Here is a 21,151-nt window from a genome sequence, read left to right as displayed (position 1 = left end):
GACGTAGAAACAACTAGAGAATTGAAAAAGGCCAACTTTTTTGACAGTTATAAAGTTTTATTAATTAAATGCTATTAGTATTTATTTAATTTATTTATCAAAATCAGCTTATACCAAAACAATAATATAATTGAAGGGTCAGAGGAAAAACCATGAATGTCAAATTTTGGTCATTTTGTGTTCTTTGTGCAGGCCGTTAGCTTAGAAAGAGTACATCATCTTATGAATGGCCAAGGGAAAATAAAGATTATAATCGTATTAAAATCACGTCACAAGATTAGACGCAAGGGGGGAAAACAATGAATAGATATGTAACTTTGTTTCTCATTTTACCGAAAATGATTGCAGATAGACATTCATCGTTCTTGTCCGTAACCCTTCAATTGAATAGTTATATTAAAATTGTAGTTTCGCATTTAATTATTAAATAATCAAACATCCGCCTCTGGTTATTTGTCAAAAAAGTTGACGTTAACGTAAAAACAATTTGAAGAACACACCGCACACCGACAGTATGGTTTTAATCGCTCAAACGTTATACGGGATCTGATTGGGTGTTAAAATCATCTGTCAATATTTGTTCAAATGGACAAATACTATTGACTGTAATACATACAACTCTTGACATTTCCCATTACATTTGAGGAAACAAACAATATAGCGCCATCTAGTGGTGTGCGGTGATAACCAGAGCAATCTAACCTTACATTTATAAAATTGCTTTATTATTGTTTTTGTATAAGTGTTTGAACTATTTTTATTTTAATTTAATTTAGCAAAATTAGCTCGTTATTGAAAAATTTAAAAAATAAATTTAAATGTTTACGTCAAATTTTACATTTTCAAAACGTAGTTTCACTTCAAGCCGACAGTGGCGCTAACGCGCTAGTGGCAACGTGCTTCCAGATTTCTGTGGGACTTGGATGTATTACAGTCAATAGTATTTGAAATGGATATTATGCATAAACAAATGTTGTGTATATTAGTTTTTATTGTTGTGAGGACAGAGACAAAAAGCAAGTTTATAATTATTGTAGTGACTTTTAAAATAGCTTTTAAAAGCAACAGGTACGTACCTTATTGTAAATGTTTCAGTAGTGTAATAAAAAATTACAAATTAAATACCTATTTGGAAAATGTACCTACCTAGCTAACCTAGCTATTTACCTACCTAGGTAATGCTTTGATTTACCAACAAAAATCTCCATCTAATATATTGCTTTTTCAGTCTATATTTTGTTGTATTTTAATTTCACAAAAATCAAACTTATTTGATTATACTAAGAGAATAAGCAACTGTCAAAAAATTTTAAAACGTTTAGATGCTATATCTTCCCACTTCATTCACGTGTCTCGGTAGTTAAATTCTGCGTGGGGTGAGTTCAAAATAATCTAACAAGCTGATAGACGCAGGTTGAATTCCCAATGCAAATTTTTATTTTTTTATTTTTTTTATACATTTTATGATTGTAAGTATATTTATTATATTTTTTTTTCAGAAAATACGTATTTAGTTAAAATTTTCTCAACAATTGTTCAAAAATCATTTCTTTGTTTCATGTTTCAATGTGTTTGCGTGTTTTATTGTTTTATTTTTTTAGTTTTTGGTAGGTATTGTTTTAATAAAAATTTTTGGAAAGTAGTAGGTATTAAAATGAGTTTAATATTTAAATAAAATATAAATAAACTGTTTAAAGTATATTGATTTCGTCGAAATTCATATAATAGAAGTATAACTTCTTACGTGCGTACAAAGTACACACACATTCTTTTTAATTAAATAGACAACTACAATTTTAGTATTTATTTAATGTATTCATCAAAATAAGCTTAAACTCAAAAAAAATTAGTATGATTGAATAGGTATTTTCTATACTTTTCAAACGAGGTGAAAATTCAAATGAGGTTCAAAATTATCAGAAACAGTGGCGCTATAACGTCATCTGTCACTATTACGTCACCTGTTATGACTAGTTGAGATGTCTAGGTCCGTTTATTTCCTCCCTCCAAATTTCAATATTATACGTAAAACTAGATATCAAATCAGATATCAAATTGTATGTCAAAAAATATGAATTTTCGCTCAAGAGTAAAGTAGGTACCTACCTTGATTTTACACAATATTAAAAATTGTTATTGTGAAAGTTGTTTAGAATTAAAACTATGTTTCAACATGCAATTACATCCTTTTAATTGAAATATTGTATAAAGGTACTTTATTTTTAGAGAAATTCATATTTTTTACATACCTCGTATACAATTGATAAAATTTGATAACTGATGGTTATGTCTTAGGTCTTAGACAACACAGAGCTTTTTATGAAGGATAACTTTTTTTTTCGAAAAATTAAAAATTAAAAATTAAAAAGTTATCATATTATGTGAAATTAATAAAAACGATAGATAATTTGAGAAAAATTTGCAAACATTTTTTTTTCAATTAGAAACTTGTAATTGCATGTTTTATCATAGTTTTTAATTCCAAAACGCTTTTCATAACAAAAATTTTCGATATTGAAAAAAATAAAGGTACTTTACTCTTGAGCGAAATTCATATTTGTTTACATACCTTGTATAATATTAATAAAATTTGATATCTGGTGGGAAGAATTAGCATTGATCACGGAACAAGCAAAAGGAGATATATATTTAGCAGGAGACTTTAATAGCAGAGTAGGAGCAAATAACCAGGAATATAAATACTGTGGGCTAATTAGCAAAATACAAGGAATAGCTATTTGTATAACAAGGGAGGAAAGTGTAACTTTTCCTCCCGAGAATGAAGTTTACTGCCCGACGCGTAGCGGAGGGCAGTAATCATTCAAGGGAGGAAAAGGCACTTTACTCCCATGTTATACATATGGGTTTTCCACCTTCCTCAAATAACAAGTAATTTTTTCATTTTTACTTAATTTATTTATGTAACTAACCAACAAAATTTATTAGAACTAAAACAACAAGTAGGTACAATATAACTGTCAACTGTCAAATATAAGTCAAATTATTAATGTAAACATTGTTAAATCAAAATAACAATTTACTGTTTTTTACCATTCTGCAAAATACAGGATGTTTTATAAATAAACGTTAAAATGTATAGATACTTCGTAATAGAAAATAGATATTATACAGGGCGTCAATAAGTTATATTTCATGAATGAAATACCATGACGTCACTTTTACTTTTCCTCCCTAGGGAGGAAAAATATTTTCCTCCCTAGGGAGGAAAAGTACAACTTTGCTCCCTACAATCAGGTCCGGAAAAGTATACTTTCGGTAGAGGTAGGTGGAAAAAGTTATTTACCAGCAATTTTATTGCTGGAATCGAATCTTATTATTGTATGTATTAATAATATAGATATGCAAAGTCCGCAGATAGTGTGCTACTTTTTTTATAAACAAAATGGCGCCCGAAAATCGTGTTTTTTTTCAATTTTTGCTCTATAACTCCAAAGATTTTAACTTTAGACCAAAAACACCCAAATAAAAATTCACCGCAATTAAATTCTGCATAGAGACGTGTTTTTTCCGATTTACTTTGACGAAAACTTTCCCCGGAAAAAGCGGGGTTTTCCAACAAAATCTTTAATTTTCAACTAAACTTTTAGATAAGTAGTTGTTAATCAATAATTAAATAACTTGGTAACGTAAAAGCTCTTTCTGCATATATTAAAATTCCAGAAGTCTATGGAAATTGAATGAAAAATTTAGCAACAATTAAAATGTTAATTAAAAATTTACGGTCGCTATAATAACGACAATAATTATGAGGCATAAAAATAACTATGATTTTTTCATAAAAAGACACTATACCTATCTAATGTACTTTACAGAATTGAAATTGGACTATTTAAGCGGCCTCAGGAATATTTTAAAATTATAAACAATTTTTTGGTTTATAAACAAATAGAATATCTCGGGAAATATTAAACTAAATTAAATTCTGAAAACGGTATTCGAAAGACAATGGCAAGACGCTTCTTTTAAAAGAAAAACAGTTTAATTATGACGAGTGGTTCCTGAGATACAACCGGTCAAAGTTGACCGGAATTTACGGCAAAGATATAAACAATATTATCATAATTTTCAAACCATCACCTTTTTGTTTTTGTCCTATTTCTCCTCACCAATTTTCATATCTTTAAAATCCTCATAACATATATTATTATAATAAAAACTATCGATAATACGTGTGAAAATTGCCAAAAATAGCAAAATTCCAATCAAAAATTAGGTTGGAGAAAATGTAACCCTAAAAGTTCAAAATCGTTATACGTTAACAAAATGCATTTTGGCTTCTTATGGAGCAATTTCGTTCATTCTTTTTTTGTTCCCTAATAACTCGAGAAGAGCCATCGAACTAACGCATTATTAAATGTCAAACTTGCTTTTGTTTTGTTATAATAGATTAATTTTTTTATAAGAACAGAAAATTACATATTTTTTCCAGTTGTAGGCTTTTTTTTAGATAAACTTACTGCAAGTGTACCTTTTAAAGTTAAAAACATAAATATTCTCATTTGAAAGCTGTATAATTATTTAAACAATTTTTATTTAAACAAATTAAAATATTGTGTTATAATAAATAAATTAATTTATTATAACAAAACAAAAGCAAGTTTGACATTTATTAATACATTAGTTCGATGGCTCTATTCGAGTTACTTGGGAACAAAAAAAGAATGAAGGAAATTGCTCAATGGAAAGCCGAGAAAATCCATTTTTTTAGCGTATACCGATTTTGAACTTTAAGGGGTTACATTTTCACCAACCTAATTTTTGATTGGAATTTTGCTATTTTTGGCAATTTTCACACGTATTATCGATAGTTTTTATTATAATAATATATGTTATGAGGATTTTAAAGATACGAAAATTGGTGTAGAGAAAGAGGACAAAAATAAAAAGGTGATGGTTTAAAAATTATGATCTTATTGTTTATATCTTTGCCGTAAATTTCGGTCAACTTTGACCGGTTGTATCTCAGGAACCACTCGTCATAATTAAACTTTTTTTTCTTTTAAAAGAAGCGTCCTGCCGCTGTCTTTCGAATACCGTTTTCACAATTTAATTTAGTTTAATATTTCCCGAGATATTCTATTTGTTTATAAGCCAAAGAATTGTTTATAATTTTAAAATATTCCTGAGGCCGCTTAAATAGTCCAATTTCAATTCTGTAGAGTTCATTAGATAGGTATAGTGTATTTTTATGAAAAAATCGTAGTTATTCTTATGCATCATAATTATTGTCGTTATTATAGGGACCGTAAATTTTTAATTAACATTTCAATTGTTGCTAAACTGTTCATTCAATTTCCATCGGCTTCTGGAATTATAATATATAGGGAAAGGGCTTTTACTTTACTAAGTTATTTAATTATTGATTAACAACTACTTATCTAAAAGTTTAGTTGAAAATTAGAGATTTTGTTGGAAAATCCCGCTTTTTCCGGGGAAAGTTTTCATTGAAGTAAATCGGAAAAAACACGTCTCTATGCAGAATTTAATTGCGGTTAATTTTTATTTGAGTGTTTTTGGTCTAAAGTTAAAATGTTTGGAGTTATATAGAGCAAAAATTAAAAAAAAAAACACGATTTTCGGGCGCCATTTTGTTTATAAAAAAAGTAGCACACTATCTGCGGACTTTGCATACCTATATTATTATTATATATAATCATAAGATTCGACTCCAGCAATAAAATTGCTGGTAAATAAGTTTTCCCAAAAATGGCCTATTCTCCGATAATCAGCCCAGACTAAAAGAGGTATTAGGAAAATATGGAGAAACAGCACGAAACAACAATGGTATAAGAATGCTAGATTTCTGTATGATGCACAATTTAGTAATAATTTAATTAATTTAGTAATAAACATACACAAGTACACAAGAAAAGTTAAAAGTAGAGAAGACAAATCGATAATTGATTACATGTTACTAGAAAAAAATAACAAGAAAAACGTAATGGACAAAAAAGTTAGAAAGGGTCCAGAAATAGGAAGTGACCACTATTTAGTAATAATGGAAATAAACAAAATATGTCAATTAATAATAACAATCACAAAATGCAAGAAAAGAAGCAAAAATATGAAACTATTAGGTCATATAAGTTGAGAAATACAGAGAATACTGAGAAGTACCAGATGATCATAAATCAAAAACTAGAAAAGAATAAAGAAAATAAAGAGGGTCAAAAAGTTGAACAATTATGGACCTACTTCAAAGAAATAATACTATATACAGCGACAGAAGTATGTGGAACAAGTAAAAAGAGCAATAAAAGAAAGCAAACTACATGGTGGAATGAAGAAATAAAACAACAAGTTAAAAGAAAGAAACATGCTTGGAAAATATACTTACAAAACAAAACACCAGAAAACTATGAAGAAAATAAAAAACACAGGAGACTAGTAAAAGAACTGGTTACAAAGGCAAAGAAGAACAAATGGACAGAATTTGGTGAAAATATGGAAACAAACAGTAAAGAGAATCAAAAACTGTTCTATGGAGTATTAAAATCAATAAGAAAAGAAAGAATTTAAGAAATAGAAAACATAAAACTGCGAAATTCTTACAGAAGAAAATGAAATAATGAACAGATGGAGAGAATATTTCCAAGAGATGCTACAAACCTGCTATCATGAAGAAAACAATGTAGCGAACCAAAGAATAGAAGTAGACAATGTAGACCCTATAACCATAAATCATCAAGAAGCTATTACAGAAATGAAAAACGGAAAATCACCAGGCTATGAAAGAATTATCAGTGAAATGATAAAAAATGGGACAAAATATACAACAGAGCTATTATTAAAAATATTTAATGCAGTTTGGAAAGAAGAACAGATACCGATGGACTGGCAGAAGGCACAGATAGTGCCGATTTATAAAAAGGGCGATGGAACAGATTGCAAAAATTACGTAGGAATAACACTGTTAAGCACTGCAATGAAAATATACGAAACAATACTGAACAAAAGAATAATCGGAAAAATTGACAGCACACTCGAGGAATCACAAAGCGGCTTCAGAAAAGGCAGAAGCACCCAGGATCATATATTTACAATCAAGTAAATAATAGAAAAATATCAGCAACAGGATAAAAAAATGTATATGGCTTACATAGATCTTGAAAAGGCTTTTGACACGGTACCAAGGCAAAAATTATGGGAAATATTAGAGAAGAGAAGTATAAGTAACAAAATGATAAGGGTAATTAAAAACATTTACAACAACAATGTGAATTATATCATCAGCCAAAACAGAACATCAAAACCATTTACTATGAACGAGGGACGGAGACAAGGAGGAGGATTAAGTCCAACACTGTTTATAATTTACATGGATGAGATAATTAAAGAATGTAAAGTAAAAGTGAAAAAAATGCATGTGGGTTATAGAAATTTAAGAATAGTAGACATTTCAGAAGGAGCATTCGCCGATGGCGTCGTCATATTGGCCGAAAATGAGAAACAACTACAAAGAAATATAGAAATATGGAATGACAATTAATAAAAATAAAACAAAAGTTATGGTCATGGGGGAAAAGGAAGAAGAAGAAAAGATAAACATAAAAATAAAAGAAGTAAATATAGAACAAGCACGAACATTCCAATACTTAGGAGTAGAATTAGAAGACAACGGAAGACAGGAAACAGAAGTTAATAATAGAATTCAAAAAACAATGAACTTATACCATGCAATGAGCAATAAATTCATAAATAAAAAAGAAATAATACGAAAAACAAAAATTAATGTATTCAGGTCAATATATAGACCTGTATTAACCTTTGGTTGCGAGTCATGGGTACTAACAGAACGACAAAAGAGTAAAATACAGGCAGTAGAAATGAAATACCTTAGACGAGTTCGAGGAGTTACCAAAAGAGATAGATTACGGAACACTCAAATAAGAGAAGATTTGGGAATCGAGTCAACGTTAGAATTTATAGAGAGAAGGCAACTCAATTGGTGGGGTCATCTTCAGAGAATGGATCAGACAAAACCGGTGAAAAAAAATTTGGCAGGCAAAAACGCGAAGAAGAAAGAAGAAAGGTAGACCACGACAAACCTGGGATAGAACACTAGGCAACATAATCGAGAAAAGGGGAACAACGTGGATAAGCAAGGACGCTGGCTAGAAATAAGAAGGAATGGGTCAAATTTGTACATAATATAAATGTATAGCAGTAGTTATTAGTTAAATTTAAGATTAAGTTGTTTTTTTTTATTGTAATATAATGTAACATAATGTAATGTATTGTCGCCTTACACCACTATGTGGTAAAATGGTTTTTTTAAAAATATATATATATATATATATAATTGAAATATTGTATAAAGGTACTTTATTTTTAGAGAAATTCATATTTTTTACATACCTCGTATAAAATTGATAAAATTTGATAACTGATGGTTATGTCTTAGGCCTTAGACAACACAGAGCTTTTTATGAAGGATAACTTTTTTTTTCGAAAAATTAAAAAATAAAAAGTTATCATATGTGAAATTAATAAAAATGATAGGTAATTTGAGAAAAATTTGCAAACATTTTTTTTTCAATTAGAAACGTGTAATTGCATGTTTTATCATAGTTTTTAATTAAAAAAAAAATTTCATAATAAAAATTTTCGATATTGAGAAAAATAAAGGTACTTTACTCTTGAGCGAAATTCATATTTGTTTACATACCTTTTATAATATTAATAAAATTTGATATCTGGAGGTTGAATCTTAGGTGTAGTATATATAGGACAACACACTAAGAGCAATCCATTGATAATCTTAGTACAAAATATTAATGAAATCAATTATTATATGCTTACCAAACTCTTTCACCATGTGGAGATCGTACAGTTTTATGGAGATCCTTGGTCCATGGACATTTAGGTGCTCTATTAGGAAGTGTAGGATGATCCTCTAGAGGCGATCTAAAAGTGTATTCTGGATCTCGATTTCTTGATCCCGGACTCATGGCAAAGTGTGAATTTAAAAAATGTCCAAATTTATATTTGGAGGCACGTGTAGACTTGTTCCAATAAGTGCAAAAGGGTGACTACAAATAAAAATCGTTTTTCTTCGATCTAATATAGGAATTCTGTTATCACCTGGTCCACTTTATTGACTATTTACCAATTGCAATGATGAAGTGGTTAAACAGGCACTTCAAATGCCGAATAGGAGATTTTACTAGTTTGTGAGACTCTTACTCTTAAGCTTAGTTCAACGTTCAATGTCAATGTTGGTCAAAATCAAATTGATTGTTGTACACCAATTTGGCATTATCAGTTTAGTATATTTAGATAGTTTAGTTTATCGCTTTATAACGGTAGTTGATAAAGCTTATGGGTCACTGATCTTTAACAGTTTGTTTTATAGGACCACGAAATAAAAGGCGACAAAAAATCGATAATTATTCACGAACTAAGCGAGGGTGCTGCCGCTTATTTGGAACTAGAGAAATTGGGATGAAAATGTTAACAAATCATTCGTTAACCTAGGTATTAACGTCGATTGAATGCTTGTCGGATGTGTTCTTTAAGCCTCATAAGGACCTTCTTTTTCTCACGTATCTTTTTTAATAATTTTTTTATTTTTGTCCATTTTTTTATTCGCATTAAATTCAATTCTAAACGCATTCCGATTACAGCCTTTAAAACTCTTTGCGTTACGTGCTTTTTGAAAAAGTGACTGTGGGGTGCAAATGCACCCCACGCACCGTCGTTAACGTTTGCCATAATATTTTAAAACTTATAATTTCTCAAGTGTGTTCTCGAAATAATTATGTTATCTCAATTGAATCCGCCAATACACGTGTATAAGAGTTATTTGTTTTGGTGGATTCAGTTTTTATTTCAGTTTCTTCCCAAGTCTCGTTGAGTTTTGGACCAGATAACAGCGAAACTACAGGATAACACCCCATGGTGCTTAATGTATGCTGATGATGTAGTGTTAATAGGAAATAGTGAAAGAGACTTAGAACAAAATCTGGAACAGTAGTGGTGGAGACAAGCTCTGGAGAAAAAAGGTTTAAAACTTAGTAGGACAAAAACAGAGTATTTGGAATGTTCATTTAAAGATGGAGTTACTACAAATAAAATGGTATTTTTGGATGGTGAAATGATTATGAAAGCAATAGTTTTAAGTACCTAGGATTTGTATTACAGAGTAATGGAGAAATAAATGGGGATGCATGCAGTAGAAATAGGGCCGAATGGATGAAGTGGAAGGAAGCGAGTGGTGTATTGTGTGATAGAAAAATTCCAATGAAGCTGATGGGAAAATTATATAAAACAGTAATAAGACCGGCTATGATGTATGGAACTCAATATTGGGCAGTGAAATAGAAATAGGAACAACGAATGCATGTGGCGGAAATGAGAATGCTTAGATGGATGAGTGGAGTGACAAAAAATGATAAAATTAGAAATGAGTAGGTATATTAGGGGAAGTCTAGGTGTGGCACCAATTGATGCCAAAATGAAAGAGCATAATAGGATAAGATGGTTTGGTCATGTTCAACATCGAGACGTTAATCACCCAACACGAAGAATAGCTGAAGTGCAGATTCCTCGAAGGAGTAGGAGGGAAGACCAAAGAAGACCTGGGGAGAGACAATAAGGCAGGACATGTTGGTAAAAGAGATTAACATTGATATGACTCAAGATAGAATTATGTGGAGACATGCAATTAGGAAAGCCGACCCCGCATAGGGATAAGGTGAAGAGAATATGATGATGATTTCTTCCCAAGTCTCGTTGATTGTAGTAAGTTGGTTTGTGCAGGTGACACTTTGAATTTTTTTATTGATAAGAGATGGCTTGTTCATGGCCTGGGGGAGATGCTTAGGCAGGACATGTCGGTAAAGCCGATTGCTGTTCATATAACCCAAGATAGAGACGTATGGAGAAATGCAATTAGGGAAGTCAACCCCGCATATGGGTAATGACAAAGAGAATGATGATAAAGAGATGACTTGTTCATATTTTGTTCCGAAGAAGAACAGACTTAGACTTTATTGTACAACGATGAACAACAAGTTGACCAAAAAGTGGCAAACCAAGAAATTAGTACTATAGAGAATTGCTTCACGAGAGTGAATCTGACGAACTACTAAAAACCTGAAATGATATTTCATTAATAACAAAACAAAAGGAGCTGTTGACGTAGCAGACAAAATAACAACAACAATACACAACACAGCGTCAAACATGCAGGTGGCCCTTAGAAATGTTTTGTCACCTATTAGATAGTTCAGCCATAAACGCTTTAAAAATTTGGAAAATAAAAAATCCTAATTACGATGGGAAATATTTGAATGCAAGATGCAAGACGAAGTTTTTTATTAGACTTACCCCGGGAATTGATGACAGAAAATGTTATCTACAGAGATATTAAAACACAATAATATGCACTCTCAGTAATAGTCCAAGAGGCAGCGCTGAAAAATCTCTTTGAATTTACTAAAGTTAGACTTTTCACAGTTAATTACTGTGATTGTGTAGAGAAACATACTGCGGTCGGTCAAGCGAAACGTAGAACAGGGGTTACTGAGAGAGTATCAAGGTTGTTTTCCTACGAAGGTAATTAAATCCATTTACTAAGGCTGAAAATCAGTACACACATTCTAAATTAAATATAAATAAAAGTTATTATAATCGGTCAGCTGTATAACGGGACAGAAACGGTCGGTCGGCCCCACTGGATGTACAGGATTATTCACTATATTTTGACCCCCTTGTAAACTGCTTTATTTACAGAATTAGAAAAAATGTAGAATACAAAAGTTATTTGATTTTTAAATCATGATTTTTTTACATATATATCGTACTAGTGACGTCATCCATTTGGGCGTGATGACAATCGACTATTTTTTAAATACGAATAGGGGTCGAATGCTAGCTCATTTGAAAGGTTATTCAATTCCCTATCCCTATTCAGTAATATAAACATTAATATGATTAATTATACAGGGTGTCCAAAAAAATTTGTTTAAATAAATTAATTGTTTAATTAATAATTCAAAACATTTTTTTTGACGCCCTGTATAAATATTGATCTTAATATTTATAGTACTGTGTAGAGAATTGAATAACCTTTCAAATGAGCTAGCACACGACCCCTATCTCATTTAAAAAAATAGTCGATTGCGTTATCACGCCCAGATGGATGACGTAACTAGTACGATATATATGTCAAAAATCATAATTAAAAAATCGAATATCTTTTTTATTTTACATTTTTTTCTAATTCTGTAAATAAAGCAGTTTACAAGGGGGTCAAAATATAGTGAATAACCCTGTACATTCATTGGGGCCGACCGACCGGCTCTGTCCCGTCATACAGTTGACCGACTATAATATCTTTTATTTATATTCAATTTAGAATAATGTGTGTACTGATTTTCAGCCTTAGTAACTGTGATGTATGTAAATAGGTAGTATTCGGAACGCACTCAAGTTGGTAATATTGTAAGAGTGACGTGACAAGTACAGTGAAGCGGAAATAAAACCATTCTGAATCTAGACACGATAGATACAAGTTGTTTCATTATAACCTCTCCTCCAAAGTTAACCTAAGAACCCTACCACGTGTTACATTATATTATTACATGGTGCCGAACCAAATCGAATACGTTAAGAAAAAGATATAAGTGCAATGGAATTAAAGGCACCTATAAACTCGATGCAAATGTCAGGTAACTTGTATGAAAATTGGAAATTCTTCATACAAAGATTCAAAAACTATTTACAAGCTACAGAATTAACAAAGAAACCTGAAATAACCCAGTGTGCACAGCTATTACAGTTAATAGGGGACGAAGGGTTCAAAATATATAACACGTTCAAGTTCTCAACAGAAGAAAAAGACAAGTTAGAACTGTTAATAAAAAAATTTGAAGCACATTTCAAGCCAAAAAGTAACGTGTCAAATGCAAGGTATTGCCTGTTCACCAGAAAACAAGAAGAAGGTGAGTCAGTAGAAAAATTTATAACAGATATTATAAACAAGGCAAAAAATTGTGAGCTAGAGAATTTGGAGGACAGTCTGATTAAGCCTTGAATAACTTGTGGGGTAGCAGATGAAACGATGAGACAGAGACTATTAGAAGAAGATGAGATGAGCTTGGAAAAAACAATCAATCTGTGTAAAAGTATAGAAAGTTCGGAAATCCAGTCTGAAAAAATGAAGTCAGAGGAGGTGCACTACATAAAGAAAAGAAACTTCAATAAGAAATATGAAAATAGAGAACAGTGGGAAGACAGAAGAGTGAATCCAACTCATTCTAAGTCCCAAGACGGCCAGTTCAATGGTAAATCTGGAAGCAGTTCAGGGTGCAGTAGGTGCGGAATGGAGCACAGAGGCCAACCATGCAAAGCATATAAAGCTAAGTGTAATTTATGTAATAAAATAGGGCATTATGCAAAAAAATGTTTTCAAAAACAAATTAAGTATGTAGATGTAGATGATTCAGAATCAGATGATTTGTTTATAGGCTTGGTAAATACTAAAAATAGCAGTTTTGATGATGATTTCATGATAAATTTTGAAGTTAACAAGCGTAAATTAAGCTGTAGATTAGATACAGGGGCAATGGCAAACGTAATATCAATAAATAAGTTAAATTCTCTAGAAGTTAATGTTGAACTACAGAAAACAAACTGCAGGTTAACAACATTTTCGAATGAAACCCTTAGGGTCATTGGAAAATGTAGTTTAGAATGCAAATATAAAGATAATATGTACAACATAATGTTTTATGTGGTAGAAATTAATTCACCAACGGTATTAGTCTTCCTACATGTAAAGCTTTAAATATTTTAAAAAGAATCAATACTATAGAAAAAATTGAAAATAATTTGAATTCTAGAGAAGTTACTTTTAAAAATGATTACTCTGATGTGAAAGAAATATTTAAAGAAGTTTTTTCAGGAATAGGCTGCTTGGATGAGCCATACAAAATCGTGCTAAATGAAACTGCACAACCAGTTATACATCCTCCAAGAAAGATTCCACTACAGTTAAAGGAGAAACTAAAACTTGAATTAGCTGAAATGGAGAAAAATGAAATAATTGAGAAGGTTGATGAACCTACAGATTGGGTCAACTCTATATATAGTCTTGGTAAGAAAACCAAAAAGTAATTCCATAAGAGTTTGTATAGATCCTAGAGACTTGAATAAAGCTATCAAAAGAGAGCACTTTCAACTCCCTACGATTGATGAAATGGCTGCAAATTTAAAAGGTAACGTTTATTTCAGCAGGCTTGATGCCTCAAAAGCATTTTGGAGCATAAAGCTTGATGATGAAAGTAGTAAATTATGTACTTTTAACACTTGCTATGGTAGATACAGTAGGAAAAACGAAAGAATACCCATGAACGAACATATAAAACACGCTGTATTTTCCTGTCACCGTGTCACACAAAAAATTGGCCAGCGCAATTACGTGTAATAAATATTGTTACATGTACTTGCACTGGACAATTTTCTTTGTGACATGGTGACAGGAAAATACAGCGTGTTTTATATGTTCGTCCATGGGTATTCTTTCATTTTTCCGACTGTATAAATTTTTAAGACTGCCTTATGGCATTAGTTCAGCAAGTGAGGTGTTTCACAAAAGATTCAGTAAAATATTTAATATGGAGGGTGTAGAAACATATATTGATGATTTAATTGTTTACGGCTCATCAAAACAACAACATGATAAATGTTTATATCAAGTTTTAGAAAGAGCTAGGATAAATAATGTCAAATTTAATTATGAAAAATGTAGTTTTGGTGTAAAAAATGTAAAATTTTTAGGATTTAATTACAATAAAGATGGTCAAAGTGTTGATAGTGATAAAATTAAAGCCATTCACGATATGAAAAGCCAGAAAATAAAAAAGACATACAGAGATTATTAGGAATGATAACGTATTTGTCTAAACACATAAAAAATTTGTCAGACTTAACCGCACCTCTTAGGGAATTAATTAAAGAAAATGTAGAATGGCATTGGTCACATAAACATGATGAATGTTTTAGTAAAATTAAGGAAATAATTTTAAAAAGCCCAGTATTAAGACATTTTGATATAAATGAAAAGTATTTAATATCGGTTGACTGTTCAAAAGACTCAATAGGAGCTGTACTTTTACAAAAAGGTCAACCAGTAGCTTACATATCAAAGGCTTTAACTTTAACACAACAAAATTATGCACAAATAGAAAAAGAACCTCTTCTGGTGGCATGTGAGAAATTTCATAATTATATATATATATATATATATATATATATATATATATATATATATATATATATATGCTTCCAAGTTTGATATAGAAACTGATCACAAACCATTGATATCCATAGTAAAGAAACCCTTAATGAATGCGCCACCACGACTTCAAAGAATGTTATTTAAATTGCAGAGGTATGACTCTAATCTGATGTATAAAAAAGGTAAAGAACTATATATAGCTGATACGCTATCGAGATGTTGTTCGGAATTGCCTGTAATAAAAAATGATTGAGATATTGAACTAGAATCACAAATTTGTTTAGTAAGATTAAACATTAATGTTTCAAACAATCAACTGCAAAAAATCAAAGAAGAGACTAGCAAAGACAAAACTTTAATTGATCTAAAGACTTTCATAAAAAAAGGTTGGCCAAAAGAATTAAATAATGTACATAAAGATTTAAAAGCATTTTTTAAGATTAAAGATGAAATAACCTTCTTTGATAGTTTGTTGATGAGGAATAGTCAAATTATAATTCCTCATGTAATGAGCAAAGAAATGTTAAAAAGAATTCACTATGGCCATCAAGGAATAAATAAATGTAAAATGTTAGCTAGACAATAATTATATTGAATTGGAAAAGACTGTAAGACTTGTACACACTTCTAAATAGGTCAAAGCGGCAAACAGGTGTATGTTTTCAAAAAACTTTTGATAGTGTGTAAAAAATATATTTTATATCAGCTAAGTACTTTCAACACATAACGTGCCATCATCAGAGCTTCGTCCTCTTAAAATACCTTCATAGAAGAGCAATTGCTTAACAACACAACAAAAAACATGAATACTGGGCAAAAGCCACATATATAGGGTATAATAACCCTTTACAGTGAATAGAATCACATCTAAATTCTTTTTAGCTGATCTGCTGTTCAAAATGGGCCTGTTCACGTGGGCTCAAAATGGTCTGACTCAGCCATGTTGTCTTTATAAATTAATAAAAGAATTTAGATGTGATTATATTCACTGTAAAGGGTTATTATACCCTATATCTGTGGCTTTTGCCCAGTATTCAAGTTTTTTGTTGTATTGTTAAGCAATTGCTCTTCTATGAAGGTATTTTAAGAGGACGAAGCTCTGATGATGGCACGTTATGTGTTGAAAGTACTTAGCTGATATAAAATATATTTTTTACACACTATCAAAAGTTTTTTGAAAACATACACCTGTTTGCCGTTTTGACCAATAATTATATTGGCCTTCCATGACAGTTGACATTGAGAATGAAATTAAAGGTTGCCCAATTTGCCCACAATTTGAAAATGCAAAGAGAGAACCTTTGACTCCACACAATATCCCAGAACTCCCCTGGGAGGAAGTTGGCTCTGATATATTTTACATAGGTCAAAAAAGTTATTTAATGGTGGTAGATTATTACAGTAAATATCCAGAAATTTGTCTGTTGAACGATACAACCAGTTCAACTATAATTACACATTTAAAATCGATATTTGCTCGTCATGGAATACCAAAAATATTTTACTCTGATGGTGGACCACAATACACAGCCAATGAATTTGTTAAATTTTGTCAAGAATGGGAATTTAAAAGCATAAAGTCAAGCCCAGAAAATCATAGATCTAATGGTCTAAGTGAAAGATATATTCAAACCTACAAAAAAGCGTTAAGAAAATCTCTTAGAGATGGTAAAGGTACATATTTAACATTGCTACAACTTAGAAATACACCAATTGATTCAAATTTACCATCACCATCTCAACTTTTAATGTCACGAGTACTTAGAACTCAGATTCCCACCACTGACAAAATTCTAAAACCAAAATTACTTAATGCTAAAATAGTAATCAGCGATTTTCAGAAAAGACAAAACAGTCAAAAAGCTTATTATGATAGAGGGACAATAAATTTAAAACCGCTTAAAAATAATGAAAAAGTTTATATTAAAGATAAAAACAAATTGAGAGAAGGTCTTATCACACATAAATTAAGAGATAAAACCTACTCGATTAAATTAAGAGATTCTGGGTCAGAAATTGCAAGAAATAGACAATTTTTAGTTCGAATTCCTGCAACTTCTGACGATGAACATTCAGATAACGAATCTGAAACTAGTGAGTCACAAAATTTTGAAAGTGTCTCTGATAACCATTCTGATCATCACTCTCCAATAAACTTACCTCCACAAACCTCTTCAGGTCGAATTGTTAAAAAACCTGATAGACTAGATTTATAAGTAATTTTATTATAAAATAAAGGGGGTAAAGGATGAATGAAACAATTGTGGAAATTTATAAATGTTTATTTAAAGATTTGTTAAAGAAAGTTATGTTTATTTTGTCATTATAAAAAGAGGGGGATGTGATGTATGTAAATAGGTAGTATTCGGAACGCACTCAAGTTGGTAATATTGTAAGAGTGACGTGACAGTGACAAGTACAGTGAAGCGGAAATAAAACCATTCTGAATCTAGACACGATAGATACAAGTTGTTTCATTATAACCTCTCCTCCAAAGTTAACTGGATTTAATTACCTTCGTAGGAAAGCAACTTTGATATCCTCTCAGTAACCCCTGTTCTACGTTTCGCTTGACCGACCGCAGTATGTTTCTCTAAACAATCACAGTAATCAACTGCCTCTTTTCAGCGCTGCCTCTCCGTCTATAACGTGAAATGATTAATATTGAATATCGTGAATTGGGCATTTCTGATGTTCCATCTCGTGCTAAATAACAGAGCTATACGGGACCGAGTCGCGTATTAACGTTTCCGTGTTCATTTCACGACAGGGTAGTTTTGAAAAAGACACGGAAACGACGGAGCATATTTACTTTAAAACACGTGTGTATTTCAAGACGTTTAACTTTGAAATGCGCACTGGTTTGTGAAAGAACTTCGCACATAAAATTATCACAAATACGTGTTAAATTGGCACTTATTTTATTCTATTTCAACTATTTATCACAAGTAACTCCTATATGCAAAATAAAAAACTGTTCAGCTGAAACTGATCAGAAAATAAAATATGTTTTTAATAGAATACTAAAGTACCTATTATTGTTCATTGCGAAAAAATGTATACGCATCATAATAGTTTATTTTAAGACAAGATATTTTTGTACTACCTTGAGTTTTTTGAAAATAATTTATAAAGAAAAAGGACGGGAACTTTGGTAACGAAATTGTTTTAGTTCCACAGATCCAACGAAAAATAATTTTTAATGTAAACATTCCAAATAAAACGACATACTAAAATTCAAGCATTTTATTAAAATTCATATTTATGTATAATGTATAAGCAATATATGGAGCAATAAGTAGTTATAATAATAAAACCAATGTCCAGAAATCCAGAATCCAATACCTTCAAATATATTCATAATGGTCTTTATTCATTAATGACCTGATAAGGGTATTTTCAATTACTATAGTTGATAATTTTCTATAAAAGAAAAAACATCGTTGGATGTCACTACCCCTAGTGCTATATCAACATCCTCTACAAATAAAAATAAAAATGTAAATAGCGGTAAGAAATTTAAATAATCGATTTTAAAATTTAAAACGTAATGGCAAAGTAAAAATAATATTTAGTATCAGAAATGTTGATGTCAATTTTGGAATCAAAAAAATGCAAAAAGTTTGCTACTCCTAAACTTAGGCTTCCCCTTAAAACCCATCTAATCCACCCATCCAATGACACTACAGCCCAAACCGGGTCTTGGCCTCTTTCAGAAAATTTCTCCAATCATTTCGATTTACTGCTGTTCGTTTCCATGAACGCGTTTTGATGAGGTTTTTGGCATCTTTATCTACTTCATCTCCCATCTCTTTTTTGGTCTTCCAACAGGTCTCTTTCCTTGCATTCTTGCATTTAGCAATTTTCTGGGGATTCTATTGTCGTACATGCGGACCACGTGCCCTGCCCACCGTAATTTCTGTAGTTTAGTATATTGTGCTAGTGTTGGTTCGCTATATTGTTCTTATATTTCTTTGTTATACCTAATTCACCAGCTGTTATTTTCACTTATTGGGCCCAGTATCCTAGGTAATATTTTTCTTTCAAACGTCTAATGCATTGGCAGATTGCTGTGTCACAACCCATGTTTTACACCCATAACTTACTATGAGTCTGATTATTGTCTTATAGACCCAGAGATTTGTTTTGTGGTGTACGTCTCGCGATTTAAATATGTGGTCCATCGCGAAATAGGCTTTATTTGCCAGCATAAGCCTTCTAATTATTTCCGGTTCTTCTTCATTGTTTGCGACTAGGTCCATTCCTAAGTAAGTGAATCTATACATGTGTTCTATATCGTCTATAAGTATTGAAAACCACTCTTGTAGGGAAGAAAAAACGGAAAATATCGATTTACCAAAAATCTGTATTCAAATTTGAACTACGAAACCTAAATAAGTTAACTCACAGACTTACGAGAGAGCTACAACAGGTAAAAACAAGAGCGTCCACTCATATATTATGCAGTTATCCCCAGACGATCACTCATTATGGAAAGCAACAAAAAAACTTAAACGACCAATCATAAGCATCTATCCCAGGACAACGACAGGCGAAACAGTTCATTACAGAACATTCGCCAAAATTTACAACAGACCTAATAAGCAAATACAGGAAAACAGTCAAAGCCATAGTAGGTCTGCTAACTGGGCACTGTAACCTGAATAGGCACGTAAAGCTGATGGGATTGTCAGATGATGACCTGTGCAGATTCTGTCACCTGGAAGAAGAAACAGCAGAGCACTTCCTCTGTCAGTGTGACACTCTGGCAAATGTGCGGTTCTTTGCATTAGGAGAATAAAAGCCAACGGCAAATAGCTACATGGAAGGTTCAGTCTCAAAGCTATTAGACTATTTAAAAAGAGTCAGGCTAGAGAATGTTATCTAGGACTACAGGACCACAATAGATCTAAAAAGGTCGCAGTCGAATAGGCCAGAAGACCACCTCTTTAAAACTATATATCTAAGCATCTCTCCCATAAGAAAAACTGATAAAACATGGGCACAATCTAACCCTGAAAAATCTGAAGTAATCGCAGAATACCTAACAGATGTTTTCAGTACCATCGTCTAACAAAACAATAATGACCATGACGTCGAAGACTTCTTAAACGCCCCATTCCAATTATCGACTCCTATAAAACCCTTCTCCCCCACAGAAGTACTACAAGAAATAAAATTATTAAACCCACGTGTGGCACCTGGACACGATTTAATAGGAGATATTTTGTAAAACTCGAAAAACCACGAAAAGCAGTAGTCTTGCTGACCATCATATACAATAATGTACCTACTAAGGATTGATCCCCATCCAATGGAAAACGGCACAAGTCATGATGGTAGCCAAACCTGATAAGCCTCCAACCAAAACCAACCCATATCGGCCGATCAGAAGAAAACAGAAAAGCAGTTACCGCTAATTTCAAAAACATTTGAAAGACTCTTACTTAAAGAATAGAAGAAAAGGTGCCTCTAAACGAGATTATACCGGATCATTAATTTGAATTTAAAAGGAAACAATTCAACAATACAGCAGCAGTGCCATCGAATAGTTAATAAAATCAAAACTAGTCTAGATTTACGTCGAGCTGCATCGGGTAGGATGGCATACCACTGCGTGCGGTAAATATAACTACTGTAAAATGTAAAACTGTAATCAAATACATTAGACTGTAATACATCCAACTCCCACAGAAAACTGGAAGCACGTTGCCACTAGCGCCTCTGCCGGCTTGAGTGGAACTACGTTTTCTCAATGTAAACATACAAGTTCAATTTTGTTAATTTTTGGATAACTAATTAGCTAATCTTGGTAAATTGTGTTTGTATTTTTACACAAAATGTCTTTTAAAATAGGTTCGGTAAAATGGATTCTCAGCAAATACC

At 31.6% G+C, this 21,151-nt stretch overlaps 1 protein-coding gene across 2 annotated transcripts in view; it reads right to left on the bottom strand.

Moving 5' to 3' along the window:
* Positions 1–21,151, bottom strand: part of LOC114336915 (cystathionine beta-synthase-like) — a 208,254-nt gene that overhangs the window by 66,531 nt on the left and 120,572 nt on the right. The window contains exon 10 of one of the 2 annotated variants that reach the window (XM_050654358.1): positions 18,497–18,745. The exons of the other annotated variant lie outside the window; for it this stretch is intronic. Coding sequence (XP_050510315.1) covers positions 18,672–18,745 — 74 coding nt within the window. The 3' untranslated portion in view covers positions 18,497–18,671. Of the gene's footprint in view, positions 1–18,496; positions 18,746–21,151 lie in introns of those variants that run through there. 2 annotated transcript variants of the gene reach the window in all.

This window comes from Diabrotica virgifera, chromosome 6 (genome assembly GCF_917563875.1).
Source record: "Diabrotica virgifera virgifera chromosome 6, PGI_DIABVI_V3a".
NCBI lineage: Eukaryota > Metazoa > Arthropoda > Insecta > Coleoptera > Chrysomelidae > Diabrotica > Diabrotica virgifera.
This window is presented reverse-complemented; position numbering and strand designations above follow the sequence as displayed.